This window comes from Pholcus phalangioides, unplaced genomic scaffold, assembly GCF_987345545.1.
Source record: "Pholcus phalangioides strain wild (caught in Gottingen) unplaced genomic scaffold, Ppha-v1.0 ptg000019l_1, whole genome shotgun sequence".
Lineage (NCBI taxonomy): Eukaryota > Metazoa > Arthropoda > Arachnida > Araneae > Pholcidae > Pholcus > Pholcus phalangioides.
The window spans coordinates 6,071,043-6,096,468 of record NW_028301612.1 but is presented as its reverse complement, the minus strand read 5'-3'; the positions used below and the strand labels follow the sequence as shown (position 1 = coordinate 6,096,468).

Below are 25,426 nucleotides of genomic sequence, written 5' to 3'. Positions count from 1 at the left end.
ACTGCCAAGTTTAACGACGCAAAAAAAAGGGACATAAGAGTAGGTAATAGTGGATAAACTTGTTTGCGGAAAATGCACGAAATCCGTATTTAAAAATATAATTTGCTTAGATTGCGCAAAAAACTAAATGGTCTGAATAGAAAAGACCGTGATACGACCTTCATCTAAAAAAAGAACACATCAAAATGAAGCAATGCACCACAGTGTACCGCATTAGTACTATGTTTATTTATCGTTTTTTATTGGTAAATCTTGTCATGGTTGTGTCTCCTAAATATCTATCTTTAAGTAAGTCTTTTTATGGACACCCTGTAAACTTGAAGAAAAATTAAATTTCATTGACATAACTTTATCATGTTATGCAAGTGATATAATGCTTTCCATTCTTTAGTACGATCTTTTAGTGTTATTAAATACGTTGAGCTTAAAAATGAAGCAGCAGTCAAAATGACTGCCGGTGGCCTTTATAGGTAAAACCATGCCCCCACCCCCACAAGGGGCTGCCTTGGAACGATTCTCATTATTTTTTGTTTTTTCACGCTATAAATCTTATATATAAATGTGAAAGTATGTATGTATGTTTGTTCTTTATACAAATCTGCAATTTTAGATCATCGCCAAATTTTGCGTATATACCAAACAAGACCGGGATTGAACCATAGGCTACTTAAAAGTTCGTCAGAGCAGGTCAAATGCCCGAAATGGGTGAAAAACCGTCCAACGACAATGGTTCCTGGACCCCAACAGTCACTTTCGGAATGTTTACTTTGGTTATCGTGGTTCCGTAAAACAAACTTCAAGGAGTCCCTGGATGAGTGAGTAAAAATAAAAATGAAACCAAACAACTATCCGTGAAAATACAGCAACTGAAAAAAAACGGGACGGTGAGGGTCATTTTTGAATAATTTTGGCGGAAGAAAAGTTAGTCAAATTTATGGTCAAAGGACCAGCAATGTTGGGCTATGGATCTTCTATACTCGTTTAAACGGTATTTTAGGGCACGTTCAGTTTGACCAATATATGATGATCCGCATTCGCATGAAATGCTGTAGATGCCCTAGTTGTTGAGTGGGTCAATGAGATCTTTTAGTTTAGAGAAGCTGAAAGTGCCGTCTTAACGCATGGGCATAAAATTTTAAGGCATATATTTTTTATTTCATACATATTTCCACAGTTATGATTTTTTCTTTTTTGGCACTTTCAAATGAATATTTTCTTTTCATGCCATACTTCGGTATTATTGGATGGATTTGTTTTCATTTTTCGCACATATTTTTTATATTTCATGTCATATCTCAGCATATTTAAATGAAGATTTATCTTCATTTTTAGAGCACATTTCAGCATTTTTCGTGCGTATTTTACCCCCTTTTTTAGCGCATATAATCCGGGCTCAAATAATGACGTCTTATTCATCCATTAGCGTAATAGAATTAAGCAATAGTTTCAAAACATTACTACGTGCACCTCGTATGACGCTGAATTTCTAACGAATCGCTACATACCGCAATGCGGGTTGTGAAGGTATTGGCAAACGTCGGAAACTACCATGTTGTGCTCAGCGGAGAAATTTTTTTCGAATGGGACACCGGGTCACATTCGCAAACCACAGAAAACAAACTGCTGCCGACGGGGATTGAACCTGGATCCCCACGATGAGAGTCCAGCATGATGGCAACACGACCGCACAGGCCGTCACAGGATCCCCCTGAAAGGGCTATCAATAAATAGCCTATTACTATGCAAAACAAAAGTAAACATTTGTGTGGATCCCCCCCCCCCTCCCCCATTCGACTCGCTGCTCCAGCCTAGTTGCGGCATTCAAAACTACAGTCTCGAATACGCGTATGCAAGGAAAATGTGGGTGTTGTATTTCGAAACAACCATCCGATCAATGAATCGCTTTATGCGAAAAAGTCATTGAAAAAAGAAAAACGAGTTTTCAGAAACAGCGGAAATTCTCCAGAACTGCAGCCTTTTCAACATAAAAATTTAGTTATGGATATTTCTTACTAGGCTCTACAAAAATAATCCCTTTTCAGCATGTAACGTGTAAGAGCATCGTACTGTATTAGAAATGTCGAAAAGTATATAAATTTTGCGAAAAACGGACTTTCTCATGTGATCTGGTTCATTATAATTTTTCTTCCGGGATCCCGGAAGGGAAACCCCAATCAATGCTACACGATCATCTAATTCTAATACCATTTGGACCATTATCAGGTGGCAACAATTTTGAACTTATTACAAGCCAATGCTTTATGTTTCCCTTCCAAGCCCACAACAGAGTGGTTTGAGTGAGACAAAAAAGAAAAGAAAATTTCTGGCTTGCTCTAACCTCCCCAGGCAGGGATAATGTGCGTGGCAAAAACTTCCAAGTTTATGAGAATAATAAGCAATATTTTTTTTGTTCAAGTATAAATATGACGTTGCCGGAGTGAAATCGGCCTTGCGAGGCAACAAAAACTGCTCAATGCATCAGAATTTATTGCCTCATGAAGTCAAACGGAGGAATAATAAAATGCTAAATTCGGATTTCATATATGTATTTTATTCTGTATAAACACAAGTTGAGATGCAATTTCTTTATAGCTAAATCTTCTGATTTTTACATTGATGTTCAAAACCCTACTGAGATTATTACATGTGAAAGTGGAAATCGAACCGAAAAATAATTTTCTTCAAACAATTAATCAGGAATTTTTATAGGTTTTCATAACGTATACACGTTGTATTGTATCGTGCCTATGACCGAAATTTCAGAGAGCGATTCCTTCAATATTTTTCGTACAAATTTGGGAAAATGTCCAAACTCTAAAAAGGACACAGACTTTTGGCAATGTAATGCACAATGCTATCTAGAAATATGCAGAATAGCTATCTGTCTGCACTGCATCTAGGGATAAGGTTTAAGTCTATATTTACCAGGTCTTTTCTCTGTATTTCTTTTAATCGAGAACTTCACCACACTTCAGTAATATGCATACCACATACTAGGTTACTTTTACTTCTATTATTGAAGTTAAATTCAGGAAAAATGAAATTTAAATTTCGCGTGATTAAAATGAATGATTAAAAAAAATTGAGTGATTTAAATCAAGCTGATTTAGATCGGCGTACCCTGCTGATAGCTAATTAACAGAGTGAACGCTTTTGTGCTTCTTCAAATGACAGATTCGGGAATAGGTTCTACCACAAAAATCGCACTCATATGGCTTTTCACCAGTATGAACTCTTTTGTGCCTCTTTAAACTTCCAATTTGAGAAAATGTTTTGCCACAAACATCGCACTGATATGGCTTCTCTCCGGTGTGAACTTTTTTGTGAGAATTCAAATTTCCAATATGAGAAAACTTTTTGCCACAAAAATGGCACTCACATGGCTTCTCTCCACTGTGAACTCTATTATGAATATTTAAAGTGCCGATTCGAGAAAAAGTTTTAGCACACAATTCACACTTATATGGTTTTTGCCCAGTGTGAATTCTTTTGTGCGTTTTTAAATTGCTGATTTGAGAAAACGTTTTACCACAAACATTGCACTCATATGGTTTCTCACAGGTGTGTACTCTTCTGTGAATCTTTAAACCATTCATTTGAGAAAACGCTCTACCACAAACATCGCACTGATGTGGCTTCTCTCCAGTGTGAACTGCTTTGTGAGTATTTAAATGATTGCTTTGAGAAAAACTTTTGCCACAAAGATCGCACTGATACGGTTTCTCATTGGAATGAACTCGCTCATGAACCTTTAAATTTATGGTATGAGAAAACATTTTGCTACAAACATTGCACTCATATGGCTTCTCGCTGGTGTGAACTCTTCTGTGAGAATTTAAACCACCAATTCGAGAAAAAGTTCTACCACAAAAATCGCACTCATGTGGCTTCTCTCCAGTGTGTACTCTTTTGTGAGTCTTTAAATAACTGACTTGGGAAAACATTTTACCACAAAAATCGCACTCATGTGGCTTCTCTCCAGTGTGTACTCTTTTGTGAGTATTTAAATGGCTGATTTGGGAAAATGCTTTACCACAAAAATCACAATCATATGGCTTCTCTCCAGTGTGAACTCTTTTGTGAACATTTAAACTTCTGCCATCAGAAAATGTTTTGCCACAAACATCACCACCGTGTGGCCTATCTCCAGTGTGCACTCTTTTGTGAATCTTTAAATGGTTAATCTGAGGAAAGGTTTTACCACAAAAATCACAATCATATAGCTTCTCTCCAGTGTGAACTCTTTTGTGAACATTTAAATTTCCGATATGCAAAAACTGTTTGCCACGAAAATCATATTCATGTGGCTTCTCTCTATTGTGAACTATTTCGTGAATCTTTAAAATTCTGATTTGAGTAAAAGCTTCACTACAAAAACTGCACTCGTGTGGCTTTTTTTTGTTGTGAATTTGGTGCTTGATGAATTCAGAGCTTTTTGGAAATGCATTTTTGCAGCAATCACGTGTAAGAGGGTTACCTTTAGTACGAGAGCGATCGCAAGAGGTGGGTTTGGCATGCTTCACACCGAATGTTGTCGGAATGGGAATACAACCAGAATTATCTACATCATGACCATCATTTGATCTCACGCATGATGGTTCATCCATTTCTAAGGAGTAAGTTAAATGTACTATTAACTGACAACAGAGAGATGTAAATACTCTTAATTATCTGATTCAATATTTTTTAAGAAAACTGTGTCCTTGGTTGTTAAACTTTCTAAAAATTGGCAATTTTCTTTTCAGATTTCTATGAGGTTCTCTGATTCCTGAAAAAGAAGACAGAAAGGCATTATAATAGTATCATCTGTATAGTTCCCGAGATATCACAACTATTGACAGTAATGGAAGTAAAACCTATAAATAATCAATTATTTTTACAAACATACAAAAAGGGAGAAGATAAAACATGAATGGGGGAAGGAGGAGAATTTGTCAGTATGCTAGCTGCTTTGTATACAAATTGTGTCACAAAATCAAGTGTGCTAGAAGATTGGAATAATACAATATGATAGTTCTTTTCAAAAAGGGTGAAAAAGATGATATCAAGAATTACCGACCAATCAGTCTCCTATTGATAATTTATTAGAATTCACCAAAGTGCTGATATATAGGTTTGAATCCACATAAAATGCAGCTCAACCATAAGTACAAGAGGGTTTTTGAAGTGGATTTAATTCAATGGATCACATACAAACAATCAAGGAACTCAGAGAGAAACAAGAAATATGAATTAACATTGCATTTGACCTTCATTGACTTTTGAGAAAGCTTTTGATTCTGTCTTCACTTCTGCTATTGTTAAAGCTCAGGGCCACAACTAGATACTTTTTTAGTTGGGGCAAGAACACATTTTGGCTCCCACATGTATGGTGGCTCCCTATACTTCTGTATAGCACCCGGGGCACAAGAACTGCCTGCTACCCCCTAGTTGTGTCCTTGTTAAAGCTGTAAACACAACTGGGGTAGAGAAGATTTACATTGATATCAAAGAAATCTATAACAAACCAAATACAACTATTTGTTTAGACAGGGCGGATCTATAGCTCGCTGTTGGGAAGGGTAATTTTACAAATCACTAAAAAATTAGTCTCAGTATGACATGACCATATGTCCTGCATTTTCTGCGACAGTCCTGTTTTTCCCCTCTTCATCCCAGCTTTTTTGAAAAGTGCCAGTGTTATCCGCTTTTTACTCGAAGTCTTTTTGAATCTTTTGTTGCAATACTGTTGTTATATAGAAGTTGCTTTAGGGGGGGGGGGAGTGATTACCACCTTCCCCCCACCAAAGATCTGCACCTGCATTTAGATAAAAGAAAAGCAAAGATTAGAAAGCCAAACTTGGATAAGTCAGACAGTGCGATTTTTCTATTTCATTGAAGGTATTTACTGAAGCTTTAGAAGTATTCGGAAAACTGTAAAGGACGAGAAAGGAATAAAACTAAATTGAGAATTTCTTCATTGTTGATGGTTTCCCGATGACATTGTTATTATAAGCAATAATCCAAATGAAGTAAAAGAAATGTTACAAGAACTTGTTTTCATTGTGTTTCAATGTGAACCAGTTTTTTTCTTTTTTTTTGTATATGTAGGTAATTATTTCTACTATATTTAATCTCTAGGTGGATCTGGTGGGATAAAATGGTCATAAAAAGGTGTTTTCATCTTTTATATAGGTATAACCATATGAATTTTGCAGAAATAAGATATATTTTGGCTGATATTTTACATTGCATTCTTAGAGAGAAGATTAACACATTTTTCAAAAATATTTGAAAACTATATTATTATAAACTAAATATTTGATATTATATTTATATTGAAAAGCAGTTTTTTTAAGCAACTTTTTAGACCTCATTTTTATGACCACTTTACCCCATGGCAGCGGTTTTCAACCTTATTTGACTCGTGGAGCCCTTTTAAGTAAAAAAATTCTATGGCGGAGCCCCGTAAGTCAGTTTTTCAATTATTTATCAAAGTTACTGATTTATTTATACTATTTAAAATATTTTATAGTCATTTTTTTTTTAAATGTTACTGTTTTTTTTTTTTCATTTTCCTCGAGCAGCTGTGGAACCCCTGGAGAGTGCACAAGTAGCCCTAACGGCTCCGCGGAGCACCGGTTGAGAACCACTGCCCCATGGGATGGGACAAAGTGAGTAGTGCATGGGGTAAAATGGTCATAACAAATAATAATGAAATTTTAAGAAAATATTCAGTGGGCATTGACATTTTATTTAAAATTTTTATCAAACAATAATTTTCTACTTTTAAATTTCTAACTTTTAATGTACTCTATGGTTAAAACTTGGCTTCATTAGGCGGCGAGATGCCATACGATTGCGGAGGGAATCAAGAATCTTAACCGAACAACAAACTATCACTAGAACTGTTTATCGCCACTAAAATGCTGCTTAGCATAAAATTTTAAGTGAGAAACTTTGCTATTTGCAAGTGAAAGTTAAAACAGAAATTTGGTAACAATATCAATTGAAATTCTGAAGTTATGCCATTTTATGTTCAGTATGACCATTTTACACCACCTGACCCTATCACTGGACAGATTTTTACGTTAAGAACTTGGATTGACAACTGCTATATGATGGTAATTATATCTTTTTGTTGCCTTTATTACTTAATAAAAAGTTTCTGGATACAACGTCCTTTGGGAATGTTTTGATATCTCTTTCGAGATGAGAAGCTAGGTGTGTGTCCGGTCCTTCAATATTTAATGTAGAAACAATATAATCGATGAAGTTTATGAATGTTAAATCTATATTCAGCATAGTAATCAATATTTAAGTTATGGTAGCTACCTTTCTAGTCACTTTTCTATAAAATGGTACTGGAGTGAAATTTAATAACTTCAAGTAAAATTCATGTAATATTCAAAACACTATTACAAAAATTACTGTAAATGAAATGTTTTGATGCTTGCACAGTACAAATACAAAAACAACATATAATATACACAAATACAAAAACAACGCCACAACAGGCAAAACGCCCAACGAGGTGGCTGAGAAAAAGATGCCAGTGATAATGCAGGTTATGGTTAAACAAAAATTAAAGGATTGTATGGTAAGTTACACCGAAATCTGTTGATGGGATTATACTATGGCTGTTCTGAATATAAATAAAATAGAAGCCGTCCCTTCCACGGCTACCTTAAGCGCATTCTGGGAAGGGTCCCCCAAACCTAGGGATTTTTCTGGGGGCCCACTTGGTTAATTCTAGAAAATTTCAACCAGATCTAATTTTTTGTGGGGCCCACCCTCTCTTCTCGGTGCCCGGGTGGGCCCATGTGAGTCTACTGACCTGTACTTGCAGAGTTGACCACAAATGAATCCATTTGAGGAATTAGTGAATCCACGCCAATGAGGGACCCTAATAATATAATCTTGACAATCAAATATGACCTTTTGACGATCCTTTAACGATCGAGATTGACGAAAGCACGATCATATCATGCAAATGACAACTCGATCCCGACGGCCATGCTTTCTCGATAAAGGTAAATATTATCGAATTTGACTGCACTGGACTCACGAGATAAACAAAGGATGAAATTCGTAGTTGTTGTTGCCTTTTGGTTTTTTTTTTTTTTGTATGAGATTACTTGTACGTGACGTCATCGTCGTCTATTTGGACTTTTTAAAGGTGTTAGGGGCCATCCAAGTATTACGTCACAAATTTTTTGCCATTTCTGACCCTTGTCAGAAAAGTTTCGTCAGATCTGCCCCCCCCCAATTATAGTCAATAGAATAAGGTCTAATGCTTATCAAGGCGGCTTACCCCTCAATGCATATTAGGATTCGAGACATATGCAGGGGAAGGGGGGGGGGCATGATCTCCTATCCCCCCTCCCCAGACGATCAAAAATTTATTTAATGACGCAAAAAATATCTAAAGAATAATAAAATATCGGAAGAAAATACCTTTGTTTGTTATTATTATGATACAGTCGAATCCCGTTTTAACGAATACCGTTAGAGCGAAAATCCCGTTTCAACGAACATTTTTCTAATCTCCAAATAAGTTTACGTAGGAACAATGCTAGGTAACCTGGAGTTCCTTTATAACGAAATTTCGTTTTAACGAAGTGATTCCTCCGGTCTCTGGGCGTTCGTTATAACGGGATTCGACTGTATTATTATACAGATTTTATTACAGAAATACTGAAATTCATATATGAATTTATGCATGTATTTCTGCTGCTGTAAGTACATTCTGTTGATTTCAATGCTATTTGAAGGCTAAGAACTCAAAGCTTCTCTTTAAGCAATTCATTGCGACCCACCTTGTGAGCCACAAATATGCTCAACCCATGGCCCACGGGCCAAATATGGCTTTCTGAGTTATAAGTGACCCGTGGCACAATTCCATAGCAGTTAAGTGGCCAGTGGTATATTTGCAAATCACTCAAGTAGGCCAGTGGCGCATTTGCAGATCACTTGAGTGGCCCGTGGCACAGTTCTAGTAAACTTAAGTGGTCCGTGGCACATTTAGAGATAAATTAAGTGGTGTATGACACAGTGTTAGAGAACTTAGCGGCCCCCAGTGCAGTTCTACATCACTCAAGTTGCAAGCGGCACATTCCCAGATTACTTAAGTGATCCGCAGTACAGTTCCAGAGCACTCGAGCTGCCCACAACACATTTCTAGAGCACTTAAGTGGCCCGTACAGGTATCCAGATCATTCCAAGGGATCAGCGGAACATTTAAGGATCACCAAAGTGGCTCTATAGAGCTGGTCTACTAGGTAGCTCACCCAGTAGTTTGCTCACTAACTACTGTATAATTTACTGACTGGGTAATTTCTCGTTCATTTACCGGCTCACTGACTCATGTCGAACTGTTGTCGATGAATTTTCCGTACCCCTACATGTACATGGATCCCAGCGAATACTGCATACTGATTACAACATAGAGCATCGAAATGTTTGTCAACGAAGTAGTGGGGGAGGGGGGGGGGGGAAGGAAAGAACACAGTCTAGCTTCCTACACAGGCTTGTAGCCTAATAACGATAACTTACAGGGTGAAAAAGTGTGTTTGTTTAAACCTTAACATCAGAATGCATAAAAATTTTTTTTTGAAGGGGGAAAAAAGATAATATTATTCAGAGTCCCGATAACTTTTCCACGATTTTTTTCCATATTATGATAATTTCTGTTTATTCTTTGCAAAAGTGATAACAATACCCGAATGATAATATTATCCGTGATTTGTGTGCGTCGAAGCGGTGTTGACTGTATTTACGAATTCAGAGACAAATGTTCATATGAAGTTGTCCACGATGATTAAGGGTCATTATAGCATTATTACGCAGATATAATTGCAATCAATAGAAGTCCTTCGTTTTCTTTTTTGCCTCAATCCGGCTTCCGTTGAAGATAGTGTTTTATGCATGAATACATAATAAAGTGAGGAAAAATAATATCCGCATCAAGAGGCAGTGGCGTATTCTACGACCAGCAATTGAAAAACGCTGCCATGTTTCACCTACAGCTGATCATTTCTGTCCTTTTGGTTCTTGCAGGTAAGAAATAATATTTCTTTGTGTATACAGGGTGTCCTGTAAGTGCTAATGCGGCAGGGCCGTAGCGTGCCTTCTCGGGGTCCCGGGGCAGAATTTTTATTCTGACCCATGAAAAGGTTATTATTATGCAAACTAGGTGTACATTATTTTATAGGAGCCGATTAAGCTTGGGACCCTGGGACAGTACCCTGGTGTCCCCAGCCTAGTTACGGGCCTGTTGCTATCTCTGTTGGCTTGGCAGTAAAATATCACCAATTGAGTGTGGTGTGAGATGATTTTATGAAGATTGTTCCCTCGGAGTGTAAGTCATTTCTAAAAAGATTTCAAAGCTCCGAAAACATCTTGCTCTCTTTTTATTTGAAGCTCTCTTCAAGATTTCATGTGGAAACTTATTGCAAGACAACTCTCTGTGGTCCCTTTCAGCATTTGTCGTGGCTCCCCTTTCATCTGAATTTCACCCATGGCCTCTTAGAATATCCCAGGACCGCAAGAGGGCACTATGGTCCCATGTTGAGAACTCCACCAATACAATATACGTTTATTAACATCGTTCCCCTCCACCTCCTTCAAATCTTCTATCTCCGTCTATGATTTATTTAGATCATAGTTTCCCAACGTTTTTTGTACTACCGCCCCCTTCTTCAGAAATTTATTTCTCCCATCGCCCCCAAACGCAATCTAACCCATAGGATCTTATGTTATACCCGTAACTTCTATCGCCCCCTGGAACATTCCATCGCCCCCAGGGGGCGTTAACGCCCACGTTGGGAATCACTGATTTAGTTCAATGGTTCTCAGCCCTTTTTTGCCATTCCCAACCTAAGCATCTTATAAATCTTGATGCCCCCCCACCTTTTAAGAAACACGCGTGCGAGGAAGACAAACTATCGAAAATTGAAGAAATTTTTTAAAAGAAGTTAAAATATTGCACTTAAATTCTTTAAGTGCTGTTTTAATCAATTTCTGTGAATTTGAAATGCTTTTTGAAGGTTAAAAACTCAAAACTTTCTGGGGGAGAGATTCTCTGTGCCCCCCCCCCAAACCTCAATTCAGCTTGTGTGCTTCCCCTTCAAAAAAGTACCCTACTTACGCCCTGTCCGCTTTCTGTGACATATACAGCATTGTGACGTGTACACATTGCTTGATAACCATGGATGCTCATGGTACTGAAAATTTTGTCCGTTAACGAGGACTGTCCCTCATTGGATATCAAAATATACCGTCGATATTATAGCCTGTCGACGTAATTTTGAATAATTGTCCATTATCGGAAGGTATCCGCTAAAGGGGAGTGTCCGTTAAGGGAAGAATTTACTGTGGTTATTGTTTGAAAAGTGGTTTTTTTTATCCACTCGAAGGAAGCCCAAAAGACTATAAACCTGGTTATCTAAAGCAGGAGTCTTCAACCTTTGAAACAGTCAAAAATGAAACCCAATGGCCAACAAGTAATAACGTGGTATCACACAGTGGCATCTTAACGGGTGGATCCAACAGGACTACAGTACTTCGAGAGTCAAATGGGGGGGGGGGGCACCTTATTGGATAATTTTATTTTTCCGAGATCAATTTTTTTTAAAATACGAATTTTTATACGAAAATATTCGAATTTTATTTTCATTAATTCTTAAATTATTTTTTCGTTAATTATGACTTTTCATTAATTCATAACTTGTTTCTTAATAAAAAAAATGAATTTTCATAAATTCTTAAATTATTTTCCTCACTGAATATGCATTTTTCATTAATTCAGAGAAATTATTTTTTCATTAAATATATGAATTTTCATAAACCTTCATTGCTTCCACTAAAAAGTTAAATTGTCCCCCCTTAAAAATCATATTGCCCTCCCTGTGGGGCGTGGGCAACACGCTAGTAAACAGGGATTTACATCGATTTTGAACGTCTGGGGGGGGGGGGGGTAGATGATGATGTCAGAGCTCATCAGGAGCTCAGGATCAAATGCATGGAATGCGTCGAATTTTGGAAAGTTGCATTTTTATTGTTTTTGGAAGAGGAAAAGGGCGAATCCTTAATACAGGGGTGGCCAACCCGCGACACGCGTGCTGCTTATGGCACGCGAACGCTTTTCGAAAATTTTAAAGAAATTCTCTCCCATTTTTCAATGAAAAAGAAATTCTTCCTACTTATAAACAATTATTTTCCTCATGAACGATGATCTTGCAGGCTGCCAAAACCTGTGTTCAGTATAGTAGGCAACTCTCAAAATGATAACTATGTGATGGTATGATGCCTATTTAATACGTTACTGTTCAGTTTTCATGATATGCAAAGCAGAAAAGCTCTGGTAGAATCTTTCTTGGCGAAATGTCGCAAGGTCAACCTGGGATTCCCCAATAGCACCCAAATACTTTGGTTTTTAACTCGAAAAGTCCGTATGTATGTCGGGGAATGGCTGTAATTCATATTTTGGATAATTATTTTTAATATTTCAGATTTGTTTCTCTACATTTAATTTAGTTTCGAGCATAGCCAATGGAAACGAATGCAACGAAAAGGTGAGAGCAGTTTGTCCGCGTCAAGACACAAGCAGTATGGGCGAAGAGATTGATTTCCTACCGGATACCGCTTTCCTGGAGAAATATTGCGAGTGAGATATCATACTCATTACAGTCATGCTATTTCTTGTAATTCCGTTATAGAATTGTAGAACTGTATTTCCTCTATTTCCTCATAGAACCCCTTTGCGGTTATTGCTTATACTTTGTAGGAGCTTTAGCACCGATTTGTGATTTGGTGATTGCAATGGGAAAAATGTGAATGTATTCTGCTATATGTACATTATTCACTTACATAATAATATAACCATGTATTGAAATATTCATGAAGTGGGGGGGGGGGGAGGCGTAACTAAGGGAGTGCTGGGTTACCGGGGAGGGTGAATTCGAGTTTTAGCCACTCTTCGTTTATAAAAACTAAATTATTGGTCAAAAAAGTGATGAACTTTGTAATGTGCGAGAAGCATGATGATGTCACAACATGTGTCGGAAATGGTGAACATCATCTCGTTATTACGGAAAGTAGCCACGAAGCCATCGTTAGTCTGAGTGTTAGTCTTTTTTTTAAGGTACAATTATTCAATCGTCAGAAGTATTACTGGCAGATGGCAGCACTACATATAACAATCATTATAAGAAACAATTTTCACGTTAGGTTCACAATATGTACAAGCACATCATATGCCAGTTCGTTAGAAATTCCGTAGAGAAATGTGTACGAGGTGCATGTACGGTGAAGCAGTAGTAGTGTTAATGCCTTGCCAAATGCTGTGTAATTATTCTCTAAGATAGTTTGGGGCTTGTTGCAATAGGCTTTTCCTTTCACATGCCCTCATTAAGAAATCCAATTGGGTGAATTCCACCGATCTGGACGGTCATTGTAAACGGCCTTACAACCTTCAGCAGGGTCTTTAGGCTGGGATCTTTGGCGGGGCCACAGGCCAGTCATTCCATGGACCCGGTCGAAAAGTCTATTTATTGTGTGAAACACTACACGCAGATTGATTCCACCTCACAGAACACACCGCGGGTGGCTAAAACAACGATCAGCCATACATTTTTAAGTGTTTAAATGCTAATTTAAGTCAATATTATGTTGTCTGTGAAGTGTCGTCACAATTTTTTGTAATTCTTTTAAATATGATTTGTGTTTTATATTTTTGTGTATGTAATATACGCTCAGTGGCCAAAAAATTAGGAACACCCTGCTGCTCACCACTAATATCGCGTGGGACCTCCTCGAGCTTTGATGGCAGCAGATCAGGCCCGTCGTTTGGGGGGGGGGGGGGGCAAGGAAAAAGTTGAAATGACGGCCCTGCAGCAGATATTCTTCTAGGCATGGACTCTCCAAGTTTCTGAAACCGTTGAGGAGGAATATTGTTCCGGATAATTTTCCACAAGACTTCGAGATTGCAAAACAAGAAGCGGTTCGACGGACAAACACAGATTTATTTACAGAACAGCAATTTACACGTATTTACAGGCTAATTAGAGAGCTAACAACTTTCTCTCAACGTTCAAACACATCTGACTGAATCTCCTTGTGCCTCTTTCAGCATTTTCTAAGCCTGTCTAGCCAGCCATCTTGTGAGCCCCGCACTATTTATAACCCCGACAGAAACTTCTATCTTACATTTTCCTAGTCGGCGGCGCTACTGTACGGAGGGGTTGGACCACTGTCTGGAGGGGCGGGGCTTTCTAGAATGTTCCCGCCAATCGCATGCCTATGCGCTAGACCGAAACCGGTATCAACTGATTTCGACATTTTGAGAGCCATCAGAAGAAATCGCGCCATCTATCGTCGATAGTTCGTAACAATATTAATAACTAGGAATATATTATATTATATATAATATTATATTATTGCTACCCATGCTAACAAAATGGCAGCTCATAATTCCCTCTGATTAGAAGATGGTGTTTCGGAGCTTTCGTCATCACCACCACCACCATCAGGAAACATCATACCATAAATGGGTGCACGTGGTCAGCAACGATGTGGAGGTAGGCGCTGGCATTGACGAATGTTTCGAATGGAAATAAGGAACCGAGAGTATACCAGGAAAATGCTCCCCACAGACCGTAATTCTACCGCCATCCGCTTGAACAGTTGTGATGTGGCATGCTGGATCCATGGATTCGTGCTACTTGTGGCACACACGGACCATGCCGCGTTCAAAGTCCCTCAAATCTATTTTTTCTCCATGAACAGGCAAATTGCAACGTTAACCGGTGCTTCTGACAGTGGCGTCGGAGCCGGGGGTGCTGTGGGTGCTCGAGCACCCACGGAAGTTTGTAGAGCGGGTTCGAGCACCCACAGAATTGATTCAAAAATCGAAATTTCCTGTACGAATCTCAAGACGGGCACCCACAGGTTCGAAACAGTTCCGACGCCCCTGGCTTCTGACCAGGCGAAAGCGTTATATCAAGAAATCTGGTGCATTACATCAGAGCACATGCTGCACCGACGAGTTGAAGTGAGGGGTGCTATTTTTTTGGCCACTGAGTATATATATATTGTGCACATGAATAATAAACCACTTATCACCATCCAGCCCCTTTACAGGGGCAATGGCTAAAATCGATGATTGCCGATAGAGCCTGGGCGGTGTACGGTCTAAATCACAAAAAGAGAAAAAGTGAAGTGAATTTATAGTGTATAGATGGCGTGATCATTATTTACTTTCCCTGAAATTATTTACAGTTTTATTTAAAATCTCAAGGCAATCTCAAAGAGAAAGGTGTGACTGGGACTTACTTATAGGAAAATTTTGACACATAGGCCTACAGTATTCAAAAAAAAAAAAAATGTTTGGGACTCATTAGACATCAGTCAAACTTCCAGAAGTGAAAAAAAAAACCGTTTACGTTCATCCCAATTAACGCTACAGTTATGACCACTAGTTTCATTTTTAAAACTAAAAATCTTTCCTGTCCTAATACTTGTGTATTTCTGATTTTTTTCCCAATTTTTATCATCATACTGAAGAGTATTGCTGTCAGAGATTACATGCTCAGCGAATTTCAACGACACATGCATAATGGAGGATCATCATTTGCCGGAAGGGCTAACTCTACGAGATATACAGCAATTTGTTGCAGAAGTATGCGATGAAAACTCAGAACTCGGGAGAGGTAAGTAGTATACATCTAGCACTGGCATACGTTAATACCCCTACCATAGCGAACCTCACGAGATAACCATTTGGTCTAAAGAACAAAATTTTTGGATTCCGTTAGGCTTCTTATCATAAGCGGATACAGGCCCCTCAAACAAGAATGGGGGCGAATAACTGAAAATATGAATTGTGAAGGGGGTGAGGGTGGTGAATGTTCACCTCCACCCTCCTACCTGTACCAATAATACAATTTTTTTTCACTGAACAGGAAGTGGGTGATAGGGACGCTCGCCCCCCCCCCCCGTTTCCACCTACGTGTGGTGCAATTTCGTACGGCCATAGTAAACCCCATGTATTATTAAAATTTGACATAACGAATTTTATCGATGTTTTAGTAACTGTTTCCAACTTAAAATCATAATCCCTTAAATCAATGGTTCCTATCTTTTCTTAATCCATGTCCCACTTTCAAAGCATCTCTGAAATCTTGAATTCCCTCCCGTCAGGGGGCTGTACTTCCACTTGCTTGAGAATATCTTGTTTTTCGGGAAATTTACTGATGAGTTAGGTCTTCTTCCCGCGCAGCCTGACTATAAGAAGTTCGGTAGAAATCGGAACGTCTTTCTTTCTGGCAATTTTCAACGCATAACTAACTAAAACCTGCTTACTAAACAGGCATTTATAGTAGTAGCACAAGTGCAATCGAAAATTTTATGCCAATTTTTTTCCTCAGCGACAACCAATAATATTCACAAATATTCAAATATTTTGAGTTTTTTGCCTCTCCAGAGTATTCTAATTTTGTGAATAATTACAACACTTTTTTAAATATTCTGCATTGAAGAAGCGAATAATATATGATATTTCCGAGTTTTCAGAGGATGGCAATATTTTTTTTTCATCCATGAGGGGCCGTTCAAGTATTACGTTAGCAAATTTTTTGCCATTTTTGATCCCCTTCCCCCCTCCTTGTCAGCAAAAGTCAGCAAAACTCTGACCCCCTCCCCCCCTTGTCAGCAAAATTTCGTCATCAGCTCTGCCCCTCTGAATACTAACGCATATTGGTGGGATCAGAGATGTACAGGTGGGGGGGGGGCATAGATGGGCTCGTGCTTCCCCCAACGACGATAAAAAAATTATTCTTCAATGCAAAAAAAAATTTTTTTTAATTGAAATTTCGGAAGAAAAGAAGAAAATACCTCTCTTCATATGTTATTATAATCAATTTCTGTTAATTTCAATGTTATTTGAAGGCTATGAACTCAAAATTTATCTTTAATAAATTCGTTGCGATACCCACCCTCTAAGCCATACAATGATAAATCGCATAAAGGCTCTTGGCCCGCGGACCAAATATGGCCTTTTGGTTATCTGATGCGGCCTGCATTCCTGAAACCTAATTTTGTAAAAATTAACTAAACGGCACATTTACAGATCGCTTAAGTGCCCGTGGTACATTTCCAGAGCATTTAAGCGGCCCGTGGCACATTTTCAGATCACTTAAATGACCCGGGACACAGTTCTAGAACACTTAAGCGACACATTTAGAGATGACATGTTTAGTGACATAAACATGGTTAGATGACATGATTAGGACGTAGTTTTAGAGCACTTGAGTGACCTCCAGTGCAGTTATACATTACTCAAGTTATCCATCGCACATTCTTATATTATTTAAGTGATCCGCGGCATATAATTACTGATCACTTGAGTGATACGTGGCACAGTTCCAGAGCACTTAAGCGGCCCGGACGCATTTCCAGATCAATTGGATCCACGAAACATTTAGAGATCACTAAAGTGGCTCTGTAGGGCAATCATCAATAGTGGGGGTATGTTACTTCAAGTGCCCACAAACTATCAAAAGGTTTTCTAGTTTTTGGCGCACCGAGTAAGATGCCAGTAAGAAAAAATTCATATTTTCATAAAGAGTGGTTGATGACGTAAGCATTATCCAACCCCCCCGCCCCTTGTCATCAAAAGTCAGCAAATCGGAAACCCCCTTCTCCCCCCCCCCCCATCGATGCTGACGTAATACTTGAATGGCCCCTTACACAGTTTATTTTTCAAGATATAATTTATTTTAAAACATCAAATATCCATTTTTCACTATATTCTAACTTTTTGAATAGGAGTCGTGTATTCACTATTTAATTTAATGCAAATGCTGTTTCTATATGTATTGTTCTTCTAAGCATGTAATTACATACTTTACATAACAATGAACTTTCTTGAATAATTTTTCAAAGAATTTGTAGTTGGTCTGAATGTACATGTTCGATTTGAATGCATATGATGCAAATTTGCCATCAACAGGGTATAGAGAAAGTGTCAACTGCATCAACAAGAATCGGGAAAGAATATTCGTCGCGTTCCGACGAATTAACGATGAAGAAGTCGAAAAATTTGCACATCACCAGCTGGAAACCAAACGAACCGAACTCAATTCACAAGAAAGAAGTTGCTTGTAAGTTTCAAACAACTTTTCTGTATATGCCATTTTCATATGCTTTCCAATGCGAATATGACTTAATCTGATGTCCCTTAAAGTTTCTACGTGCAGTTTTGAACCATTCCGATTTCAATGTCAAAGCAGGGAAGCTGAGTGGGCTTATAGCCCAGGGCGGCAAGTTCAGATGGGTGGCAAATTTGAGGAATGATTGGCCAAGAAAATTTGTAGAACGAGAGAAGAAAATTGGAGAATTTTTTTATATGGGCAAAATTTTTATAAACCCTCATTAAATCCACCTCTGCCCAGACATCTAGGGCTAAGTCAGTGAGTGACTAAGAAAGTGACCTAGAGAGTTTGCAAGCACGTGAGTGAGCAAAAGAGTGGCTTAGAGTGTGAACAAGCATAGGAATGACCTGAAGAGTGAGGGACCAGGTCAGCGGTATATTATATATATAGTGTTTGCAAGATTGTGAATGACCAAAACAGTGACCTAGAGTGCGTACAAACATATTAATGACCAAGACAGTGTGAAAGCATTTCAATGATCAAAAGAGTGATCTGGAGCGTGTGCACGCTTGTGAATGGCCAAAAACAGTGATCTAGAGTGCGTGTAAGCAAGTGAATGACCAAAAGAATGAACTAGAGCATGTGTAAAGGTGTAAATGATCAAAAGAATGACCCAACAGGGAACCATGTCAGTGAGCAATGAAGAGTGACCAAAACAATGCGCAAGCTTGTGAGCGACTAAAAAAAAGTATTATTATTATTATACCAGACATGCACGTCGTCCATATTCCTCTGCTGAACTTCTAACGAATTGGTACATGTTGGAATGTTTGTGTATGTATAGTGAACCTCCCGTGAAGTTTGTTTCTGTGTTATGCTTGCTAGGTGTAGTGCGGTCATCTGCAATCAATTTCTTAAACTATGAGTTCTTTCCCAACTCATAGTGAGTGAAGTGTAATGAATGAATAATTGTAACGTTGCATAAGCCTGTTGCTTTTGCGGAGAGACTGTTTAACGGGGAGATCGGCTCGCATTCGTGCCTCGAAGTTGGGAACCACAGAAAACCAACTTCAGCCGGCCACCACTGCGGCGACAGTGGGCTTTGAACACGAATCTTCGCGACTGACTGAAATAGTATGCAAACACACATGGGAATAACTAAAAGAGAGATTTAAAGAGTGCGTGAGTATGGGAATGACCAAAAAAGTGACTTAGAGACACAGGCGCACTCAATGGACTAGGGAAGGCTAAGCGGGTTACAGCACAGGGTAGCGAATTCGAGGAAAGAGTAGTCAAGAATATTAGACTAGAATCGGTGAAGGGTGGCAAAACCATAAATACGTCTCTGCGTCAGAGCCACAAGTAAGGAGGGGGGTTTTTGTCTCCCCGGGAGCTGGACCAGTGAGGGCACTGAATACGCTTTTTAATTTCCCCTTTAACTTATGCGAGCTTGTGCTTTTCTGTTCTTTGTTGATGCTATCGAAGGTCTAAAGAATTCTATGTATTTGGTGAATACATGGTTATCGAAGTTGAACACTTCTGCAACGCAGAAGACTATGGAGAGTGTTCTTATTGGTCAAAAGTGACATTTTCACTATAGCTGCATTTCAGGAAATATGACAGGCTAAAAGACAATATTCGTCCGCTTTAATGGGGACTTATTAATTCATTTAGCTGTAGAAAACGTGGTTTGGCGTATGAGAAAAATTGTCAACGTGGCATTTTGAACATCTGTCGACAACTCGTCGATGAAGATGTTCGAAATGCCACCACTTTACCGACTGGAAAGTTCATCGTAAGGGAAATTCACCGGCAGGGAAGTTAATTGAAGGGTAATCTCATCGCCAACATTTCAGTTGGGAGAAATTCACCGATAGATAAGTTCATCGAACATTGCTTAAAAGTATCTGTTGCCCAAATTTTGCATCATTTGAACCATAAGAAGGCCCTCCATATCCCTCGAGTTGGGGAAATTAAATTTCGATAACCCTGAACGTTAGTTAAGACTTCCACCCTTTTTTGAAGAGCATTTTAAATGTGTACCGAATTATTTACATTGAAATTTCATCATTTTCTGTAGGATCCTCAAGCAACTCCCGACGTATGCTTCGGACACGATAACTGACCTATGTGGAGAAGGTCACCAAAGATTCATCATATCGATTTTCTTGAAGAGGATCGTCAGTAAGCTTTGCCCTCCAAGTTTGCTGCCAACGGAGATCGCTTTCTATAGGTTCCTGCAATCGGAAATTACAAAACCATCAAATGATTTTGGAAACGAATCTGCATTGAATGAGAATCACTAAATAAATTTTCCAGATACATGATAAACGACTATATATTGCACGCAGGGCCGGACTTGATCATTTACCGGCCCGATGCGAGAAAATTTTCGCGAACGTCTTCAATATTACGAGAGAGATATGATAGGAATTAGGCCTAGAGATTAAATCATTTTTGCTCCATACATTCACTGAAATTCAATTTAGATCATTTGATCATTTTTGTCGCAACACAGTCATTTTCTGCACACGAGGGCTTATTAGACCCGAATCTACAATTTATTGCCGATTCCGAACGGCAGGCTTGTTTTTATACTCATCGAGAGGTTGGTGCGCTAATCCCACGATGGGGGACTTCCTGCGGCAGCAATTTTTTCTTCGGTCATGTCGCCGTTTCTGTTGTACCCCTGTGTCAAGAAAGTTTTCTGACAAGGACGAACCGGGTATCGAATTCACGACACCTCTAAACATCCTTTCGTACTTTAGGCGAGTATCTTATCAACCTGGGCTACCGGGCCCAATTCAATTTAGAGGGCCAGCTAAAGTCTTGGGATTTGGATCCACCAAAAAAACAAAAAAAAAAAACACCCACACACACACCTTTCCGAGAACGTTTCATACAGCAGGGCCGTCTTAATGCATGGGCATACTGGGAACTACGGGTGGATAAGGAGCCTCGCCTTAACGAGAAATATGCAAAAAAAAAAAAAAAAGGAATGTGAAACTGGCACTTCATTTCTGATAGGGTGAGGGACCAACAGAACCTCTTTTCCCAAGGGCTCCTGGTGCTGTTAAGACCATACCCTTCCCTTGCCTGTGAAAGGCTAACAGGGCTCCGGGGGTCCTTAGCTATTGGTTTTATATTTTTCCAATATTTAAAACTATAAATGTTCTTGAAATTTAATATAAATGGCCAGCTAAAAAATCCTAGTTTGGGTCTTGTTAAAAATCATGGCCCCATTCAAGGATATGGGGCCTACGGATTCACTGCCTTATGTGTGTGTCTGTTGATAAATCGACATATTTTTTTTTCATAAGTGAATGAATAGATGAAAATTGTCTATTCGGGTTTGAAGACCTTCGTTTGTTTGAGTTAGTCCTCAACGTTTCCCCAACACTAATGGTAAGCATCTTGAAGAGAATCGGTAAAACTGGAACCAAAAAAAAATTTTCCGGAGTCAACTTTTGTTCCAGCTTTACCAATTCTCCTGAAAATGCCAACCACTACTGTTGGGGAAACATTGAGGACTGACCCTTCGAACAAACGATGGTCTTCGAACTGGAATAGACAATTTTCATCAAATGATGGCTGCAAAAACATATCATCTATTTGAATCAATATAATTTAAAGGTTTTTTTTTTAAGTAGTTACCGTAAAATATTGTACGTATACTCAATGTGATATAAAATTTAGTTTCACGGCCCCTAATATTTTGCGACCCGGTGCGATTGCACCCTTCACATTTGCTTACGTCCGGTCCTGATCACACAGCACTGTTTATCATGCAAATTCTTGGATGACCTTATTCTTTGTGTATTACTTCTCTTTAATTCTTCAATAAAATAATGCTTGTAGTCACAGTATCGATTATCATTTCTTTATTTGAATTTTAATCCAACTGTTTGACGTTATGATGACTTAGATGAAGGCGTGCAGAGCCTGTCGTATTGTATATTTAATGGGTATAATTCCATTTTCATTATGTTCAGGAGTGAAGAAAACATGCCTAGCCAACATTAACTATTTATTTCGTGTTTGAAATTACTACAATAACGAAATTTCATAAACTGCCTCTTAACTTTTAGCGGGCTACGATCTCCTTGTACCAATGGAATGAAGGCTTTAAGGTACTTTCGAAATTTGTTACCGGTACGAACAAAAGCTGCAGAACTCTCATAAAACCAGATATTAGCAATCGGTATTGATTCTCTAAAAGGTACTCCCGTTTCCAAAGCTTTCCGTTGCAGATGTTATTATCGCCGTGATATACAGGGTGGTAACTATCGACCGCCCAATAATTAACCAGTGAGTTATAAGCTTTTAAAATTGTGTGACGTGTCATTTTTCTAACGGTCAGTTATATGCCAAACACCGAACCAAAGTGCATTTCTCCGCCAGCAGCGGGTTGTCACTTCTTAAAAATGAACTGAAATATTCAATCCCATTAGAAGCCAAGTTCGGCCTTCTTCCTTCACGATTGACACTTTTTCTCTCCATGTAGTGTGATACTATAACCTTGCTGTTACGTATCACTTACGTGTTAGCTTCGTCTTCTATGTTGGCAAATTTATCGCAAGATTTGTACCATGTTAGCCAAATTAGATGTGTTTGAAAATTTTTTTAGCCAAATCAACACTTTTTTGCCAAAATGAGCCATTGTTTTACCTTCACTATTAAGTCTAATTTTCTGAGGGAAGGTGCATACAGTGCGTACGTGTTTACTGCGCGATCATTATTTTACGTTGTTGTTTTAATCAGATTACAATGTTGATCAATAAAACGGCAGTATTTTTTGGCTCTAGTTTTTGAGTGAACAAAAGTTGCATTTCGATGGTAATACCATAAGCAAAAATACCATAAGCAAACATGAAGGTGGGGGGGGGGGGCGAAGCAAAATTTAGCTCCCTAAAAGTTTGGGTTCGATTAAAAAAAAAAAAAACTATGGTTTGGTTACATAGCTAAAGTTTTTATTTTTGACAGATAAGAACACTTTTGAATATATTTTCTGCGGGGTTTGAAAAGTTTGGAGAAAAAAAAACATTCAGGCGCCATCCTGATTTCTCAGAATTTTCATCATCGCCAAAAATTAATTTATTTTACCACAAACAATTTTCTTTATGCGGATCTTCATACAACTCGAGGTCCAGATATAATTATGCAGCAGTGGGTGTGAACAATTATTCCCCTTACCGAGAGAAACTATGTCACTCTCCATTGTTCATACGAAGTACGAATAACCAAGCGGAGATGTAGTTTGGAAAGAAAATTCACATTCCTCTGTGGGGAATCGAACCACCAATCTTTCACTGTCCCGGCGTGTGTTCTAATCATTGAACTACAGGGGACAGACATTTCCCTTAGTTAGAGCATATGTATGAATGGGACTGTGCACGGACAGCCTCCTAGCTCAGCTAATATTTCTTACAACGTTAGGCCCCAGTATGAAAGCGTAATTCATAATTATTCCCTTGTTGTATGGTCAATTTTATTAATCAAACATGTAGCTTAATGTGCACCAAAAATGGATATTTAGACAATGTAAGATGCACACATAAAAGGAGGTACATACATGTTTAAATTATATATTTTGAGGTTATGGAAATAGGAAATTCGATTTTCCCCATTTCGCCCAAAAAACACGGGTTTTTTACAACCCTGATCAGACGTTGTGGAAGCAGATATGGTCCCAGAAGATTGTTGTTTATAATGCCGCACCAAACATTAATTTCCCAACGAACCTGATGAGCATTTGGACGTGTTGCATAGGGATTTGAAAAATCCCAGATATGGCTGTTATGGCTGTTAAAGACACCTTCACGAGTAAATGTTGCTTCGTCAGTCCATAGAATCCTATTTAGGAAAGTGCTGTCATTGGAATGCTGTTGAAGCAGCCATTGACAGAATTCTTTCCTTCGCGGATAATCTTCTGATGAAAGTGCTTGCACCCATGTATAATGATACGGATACAAAAACTCAGCGTGCAAAACGTTTAAGACCGTTACGTGACTTGAATTTAATTCTCGTGCGATCGCTCGACTGCTGGTCGTTGGATCCGATTCAACCAACGACAACACGTTATCTTCGAAAGCCGGTGTTCTTACGGACGATACTGGCCCAGCGTCTACGTTTGGTTGTGGTAATGCACACCCTGACTCGCGCAATCAGCGGTCCAGTCGCAAAATAACTTTATGGTCTGGGTGCTTTCGCGTTGGATACCGTTGACGGTATAACCTTGCTGCTTACAAGGCTGATCCGTGGCACTCACCTAATCTAAGGTGCATGTCACAATATTCTTGTATGCTGAATGCCATCAAATTAGAAATTATAACAATAAATAATTAGACGCAGTATACTTTCTAGAGAATACCTCTGTGAAGCTAGCTTTGTGAGATGCAAACAACCTGTTCTTACTTGTAAAAAAAGTTTTTCTCTTTCCTGAAAAGTTCGAGGGAAAAAAACTGGTTTTTACATCTCTTTCGTTTTTTCTGTATAGCAGGGTTAATACATTTTTAGCATTGTCTAAAACGCCAAGTTATGCATTTGGTGAATTTGGGCCGGATTTTTAAGTGACGTTATCATTTTTAAAGCGTTATAACTCATTAATTATGGGTCAGATCAAAAAACGGAAAACACTTTTCTGTATTAGTTTTTCACAAGGAATCACGTGTGTAATTATTGGGCGGTCGCTAGTTACCACCCCTGCATATTTGGAAAGTAATATTACTTCAATACATTCTTTTTATGATATTACTAGATTGATCCACGGCACAGTTTGAGAGCACTTAAGCGACCCGCGATATATTTACAGATCACTCAAGTGGCCCGTAGCACAGTTACACATCAATTAAGTGACTTCCGGAACATTTACAGATCATTCAAGAGACGTGTGGTACAATTCCAGAGCACTCAAACGGCCCGCGGTGCAGTTCCACATCACTCAAGCTATCCGTGACGTAGTTCTAGATCTCTCAAGTGGCCCACGGCACACAAGTCCAGAGCACTTAAGCGGCCCGCGGCGAATTTACACAGATCCCTTAGGTGTCTCGCGAAACGTTTTCAAATTAATCAAGTGGCCCACACTCTTCGAAAGGTTGAGCACCCTTACTTTAGTAAGTATTAACCCTCATGTAAGTTGTTTTGATTCGGGACCCTTACTCCCATATTATTATGGGGTCCATTTGGAAATGCCTTTTTTCTGAATGCGGAAATCAAGCCCATAGTTCGGGACACAAAGATTTTCAAGTAAAACGGGGGGTTAACAGCATCGAAATATGTGTGGTAATTAATTCTCC

The 25,426-nt window shown here is 38.7% G+C and overlaps 2 protein-coding genes across 2 annotated transcripts; one reads left to right on the top strand and one right to left on the bottom strand.

The window, feature by feature from the left end:
• Positions 1-2,536: 2,536 nt before the first annotated feature.
• On the bottom strand, positions 2,537-8,345 carry LOC149071151 (uncharacterized). The gene is made up of 2 exons (XM_089248157.1): positions 7,817-8,345; positions 2,537-4,768 (listed from the first exon to the last, which is right to left on the bottom strand). The coding sequence occupies exon 2, from the start codon at positions 4,605-4,607 to the stop codon at positions 3,132-3,134; it is 1,476 nt and encodes a 491-aa protein (XP_089104283.1). The 5' UTR covers positions 4,608-4,768; positions 7,817-8,345; the 3' UTR covers positions 2,537-3,131.
• Positions 8,346-9,897: 1,552 nt separating this feature from the next.
• LOC149071150 (uncharacterized) lies at positions 9,898-21,997 on the top strand. Its single transcript, XM_089248176.1, has 5 exons — positions 9,898-10,038; positions 12,517-12,646; positions 15,544-15,689; positions 17,990-18,140; positions 20,212-21,997. Exons 1-5 carry the CDS (start codon positions 9,993-9,995, stop codon positions 20,435-20,437), a joined length of 699 nt encoding a protein of 232 aa, XP_089104302.1. The 5' UTR covers positions 9,898-9,992; the 3' UTR covers positions 20,438-21,997.
• The last annotated feature ends 3,429 nt before the right edge of the window (positions 21,998-25,426 follow it).

Coding starts and splice junctions, on each gene's coding strand:
- LOC149071150 (XM_089248176.1), top strand. CDS start 9,993: ATGTTTCACCTACAGCTGATCATTTCTGTCCTTTTGGTTCTTGCAG. Junction 10,039..12,516: donor TGTCCTTTTGGTTCTTGCAG/GTAAGAAATAAT, acceptor CATTTAATTTAG/TTTCGAGCATAGCCAATGGA. Junction 12,647..15,543: donor TTCCTGGAGAAATATTGCGA/GTGAGATATCAT, acceptor ATCATACTGAAG/AGTATTGCTGTCAGAGATTA.
- LOC149071151 (XM_089248157.1), bottom strand. CDS start 4,607: ATGGATGAACCATCATGCGTGAGATCAAATGATGGTCATGATGTAGAT.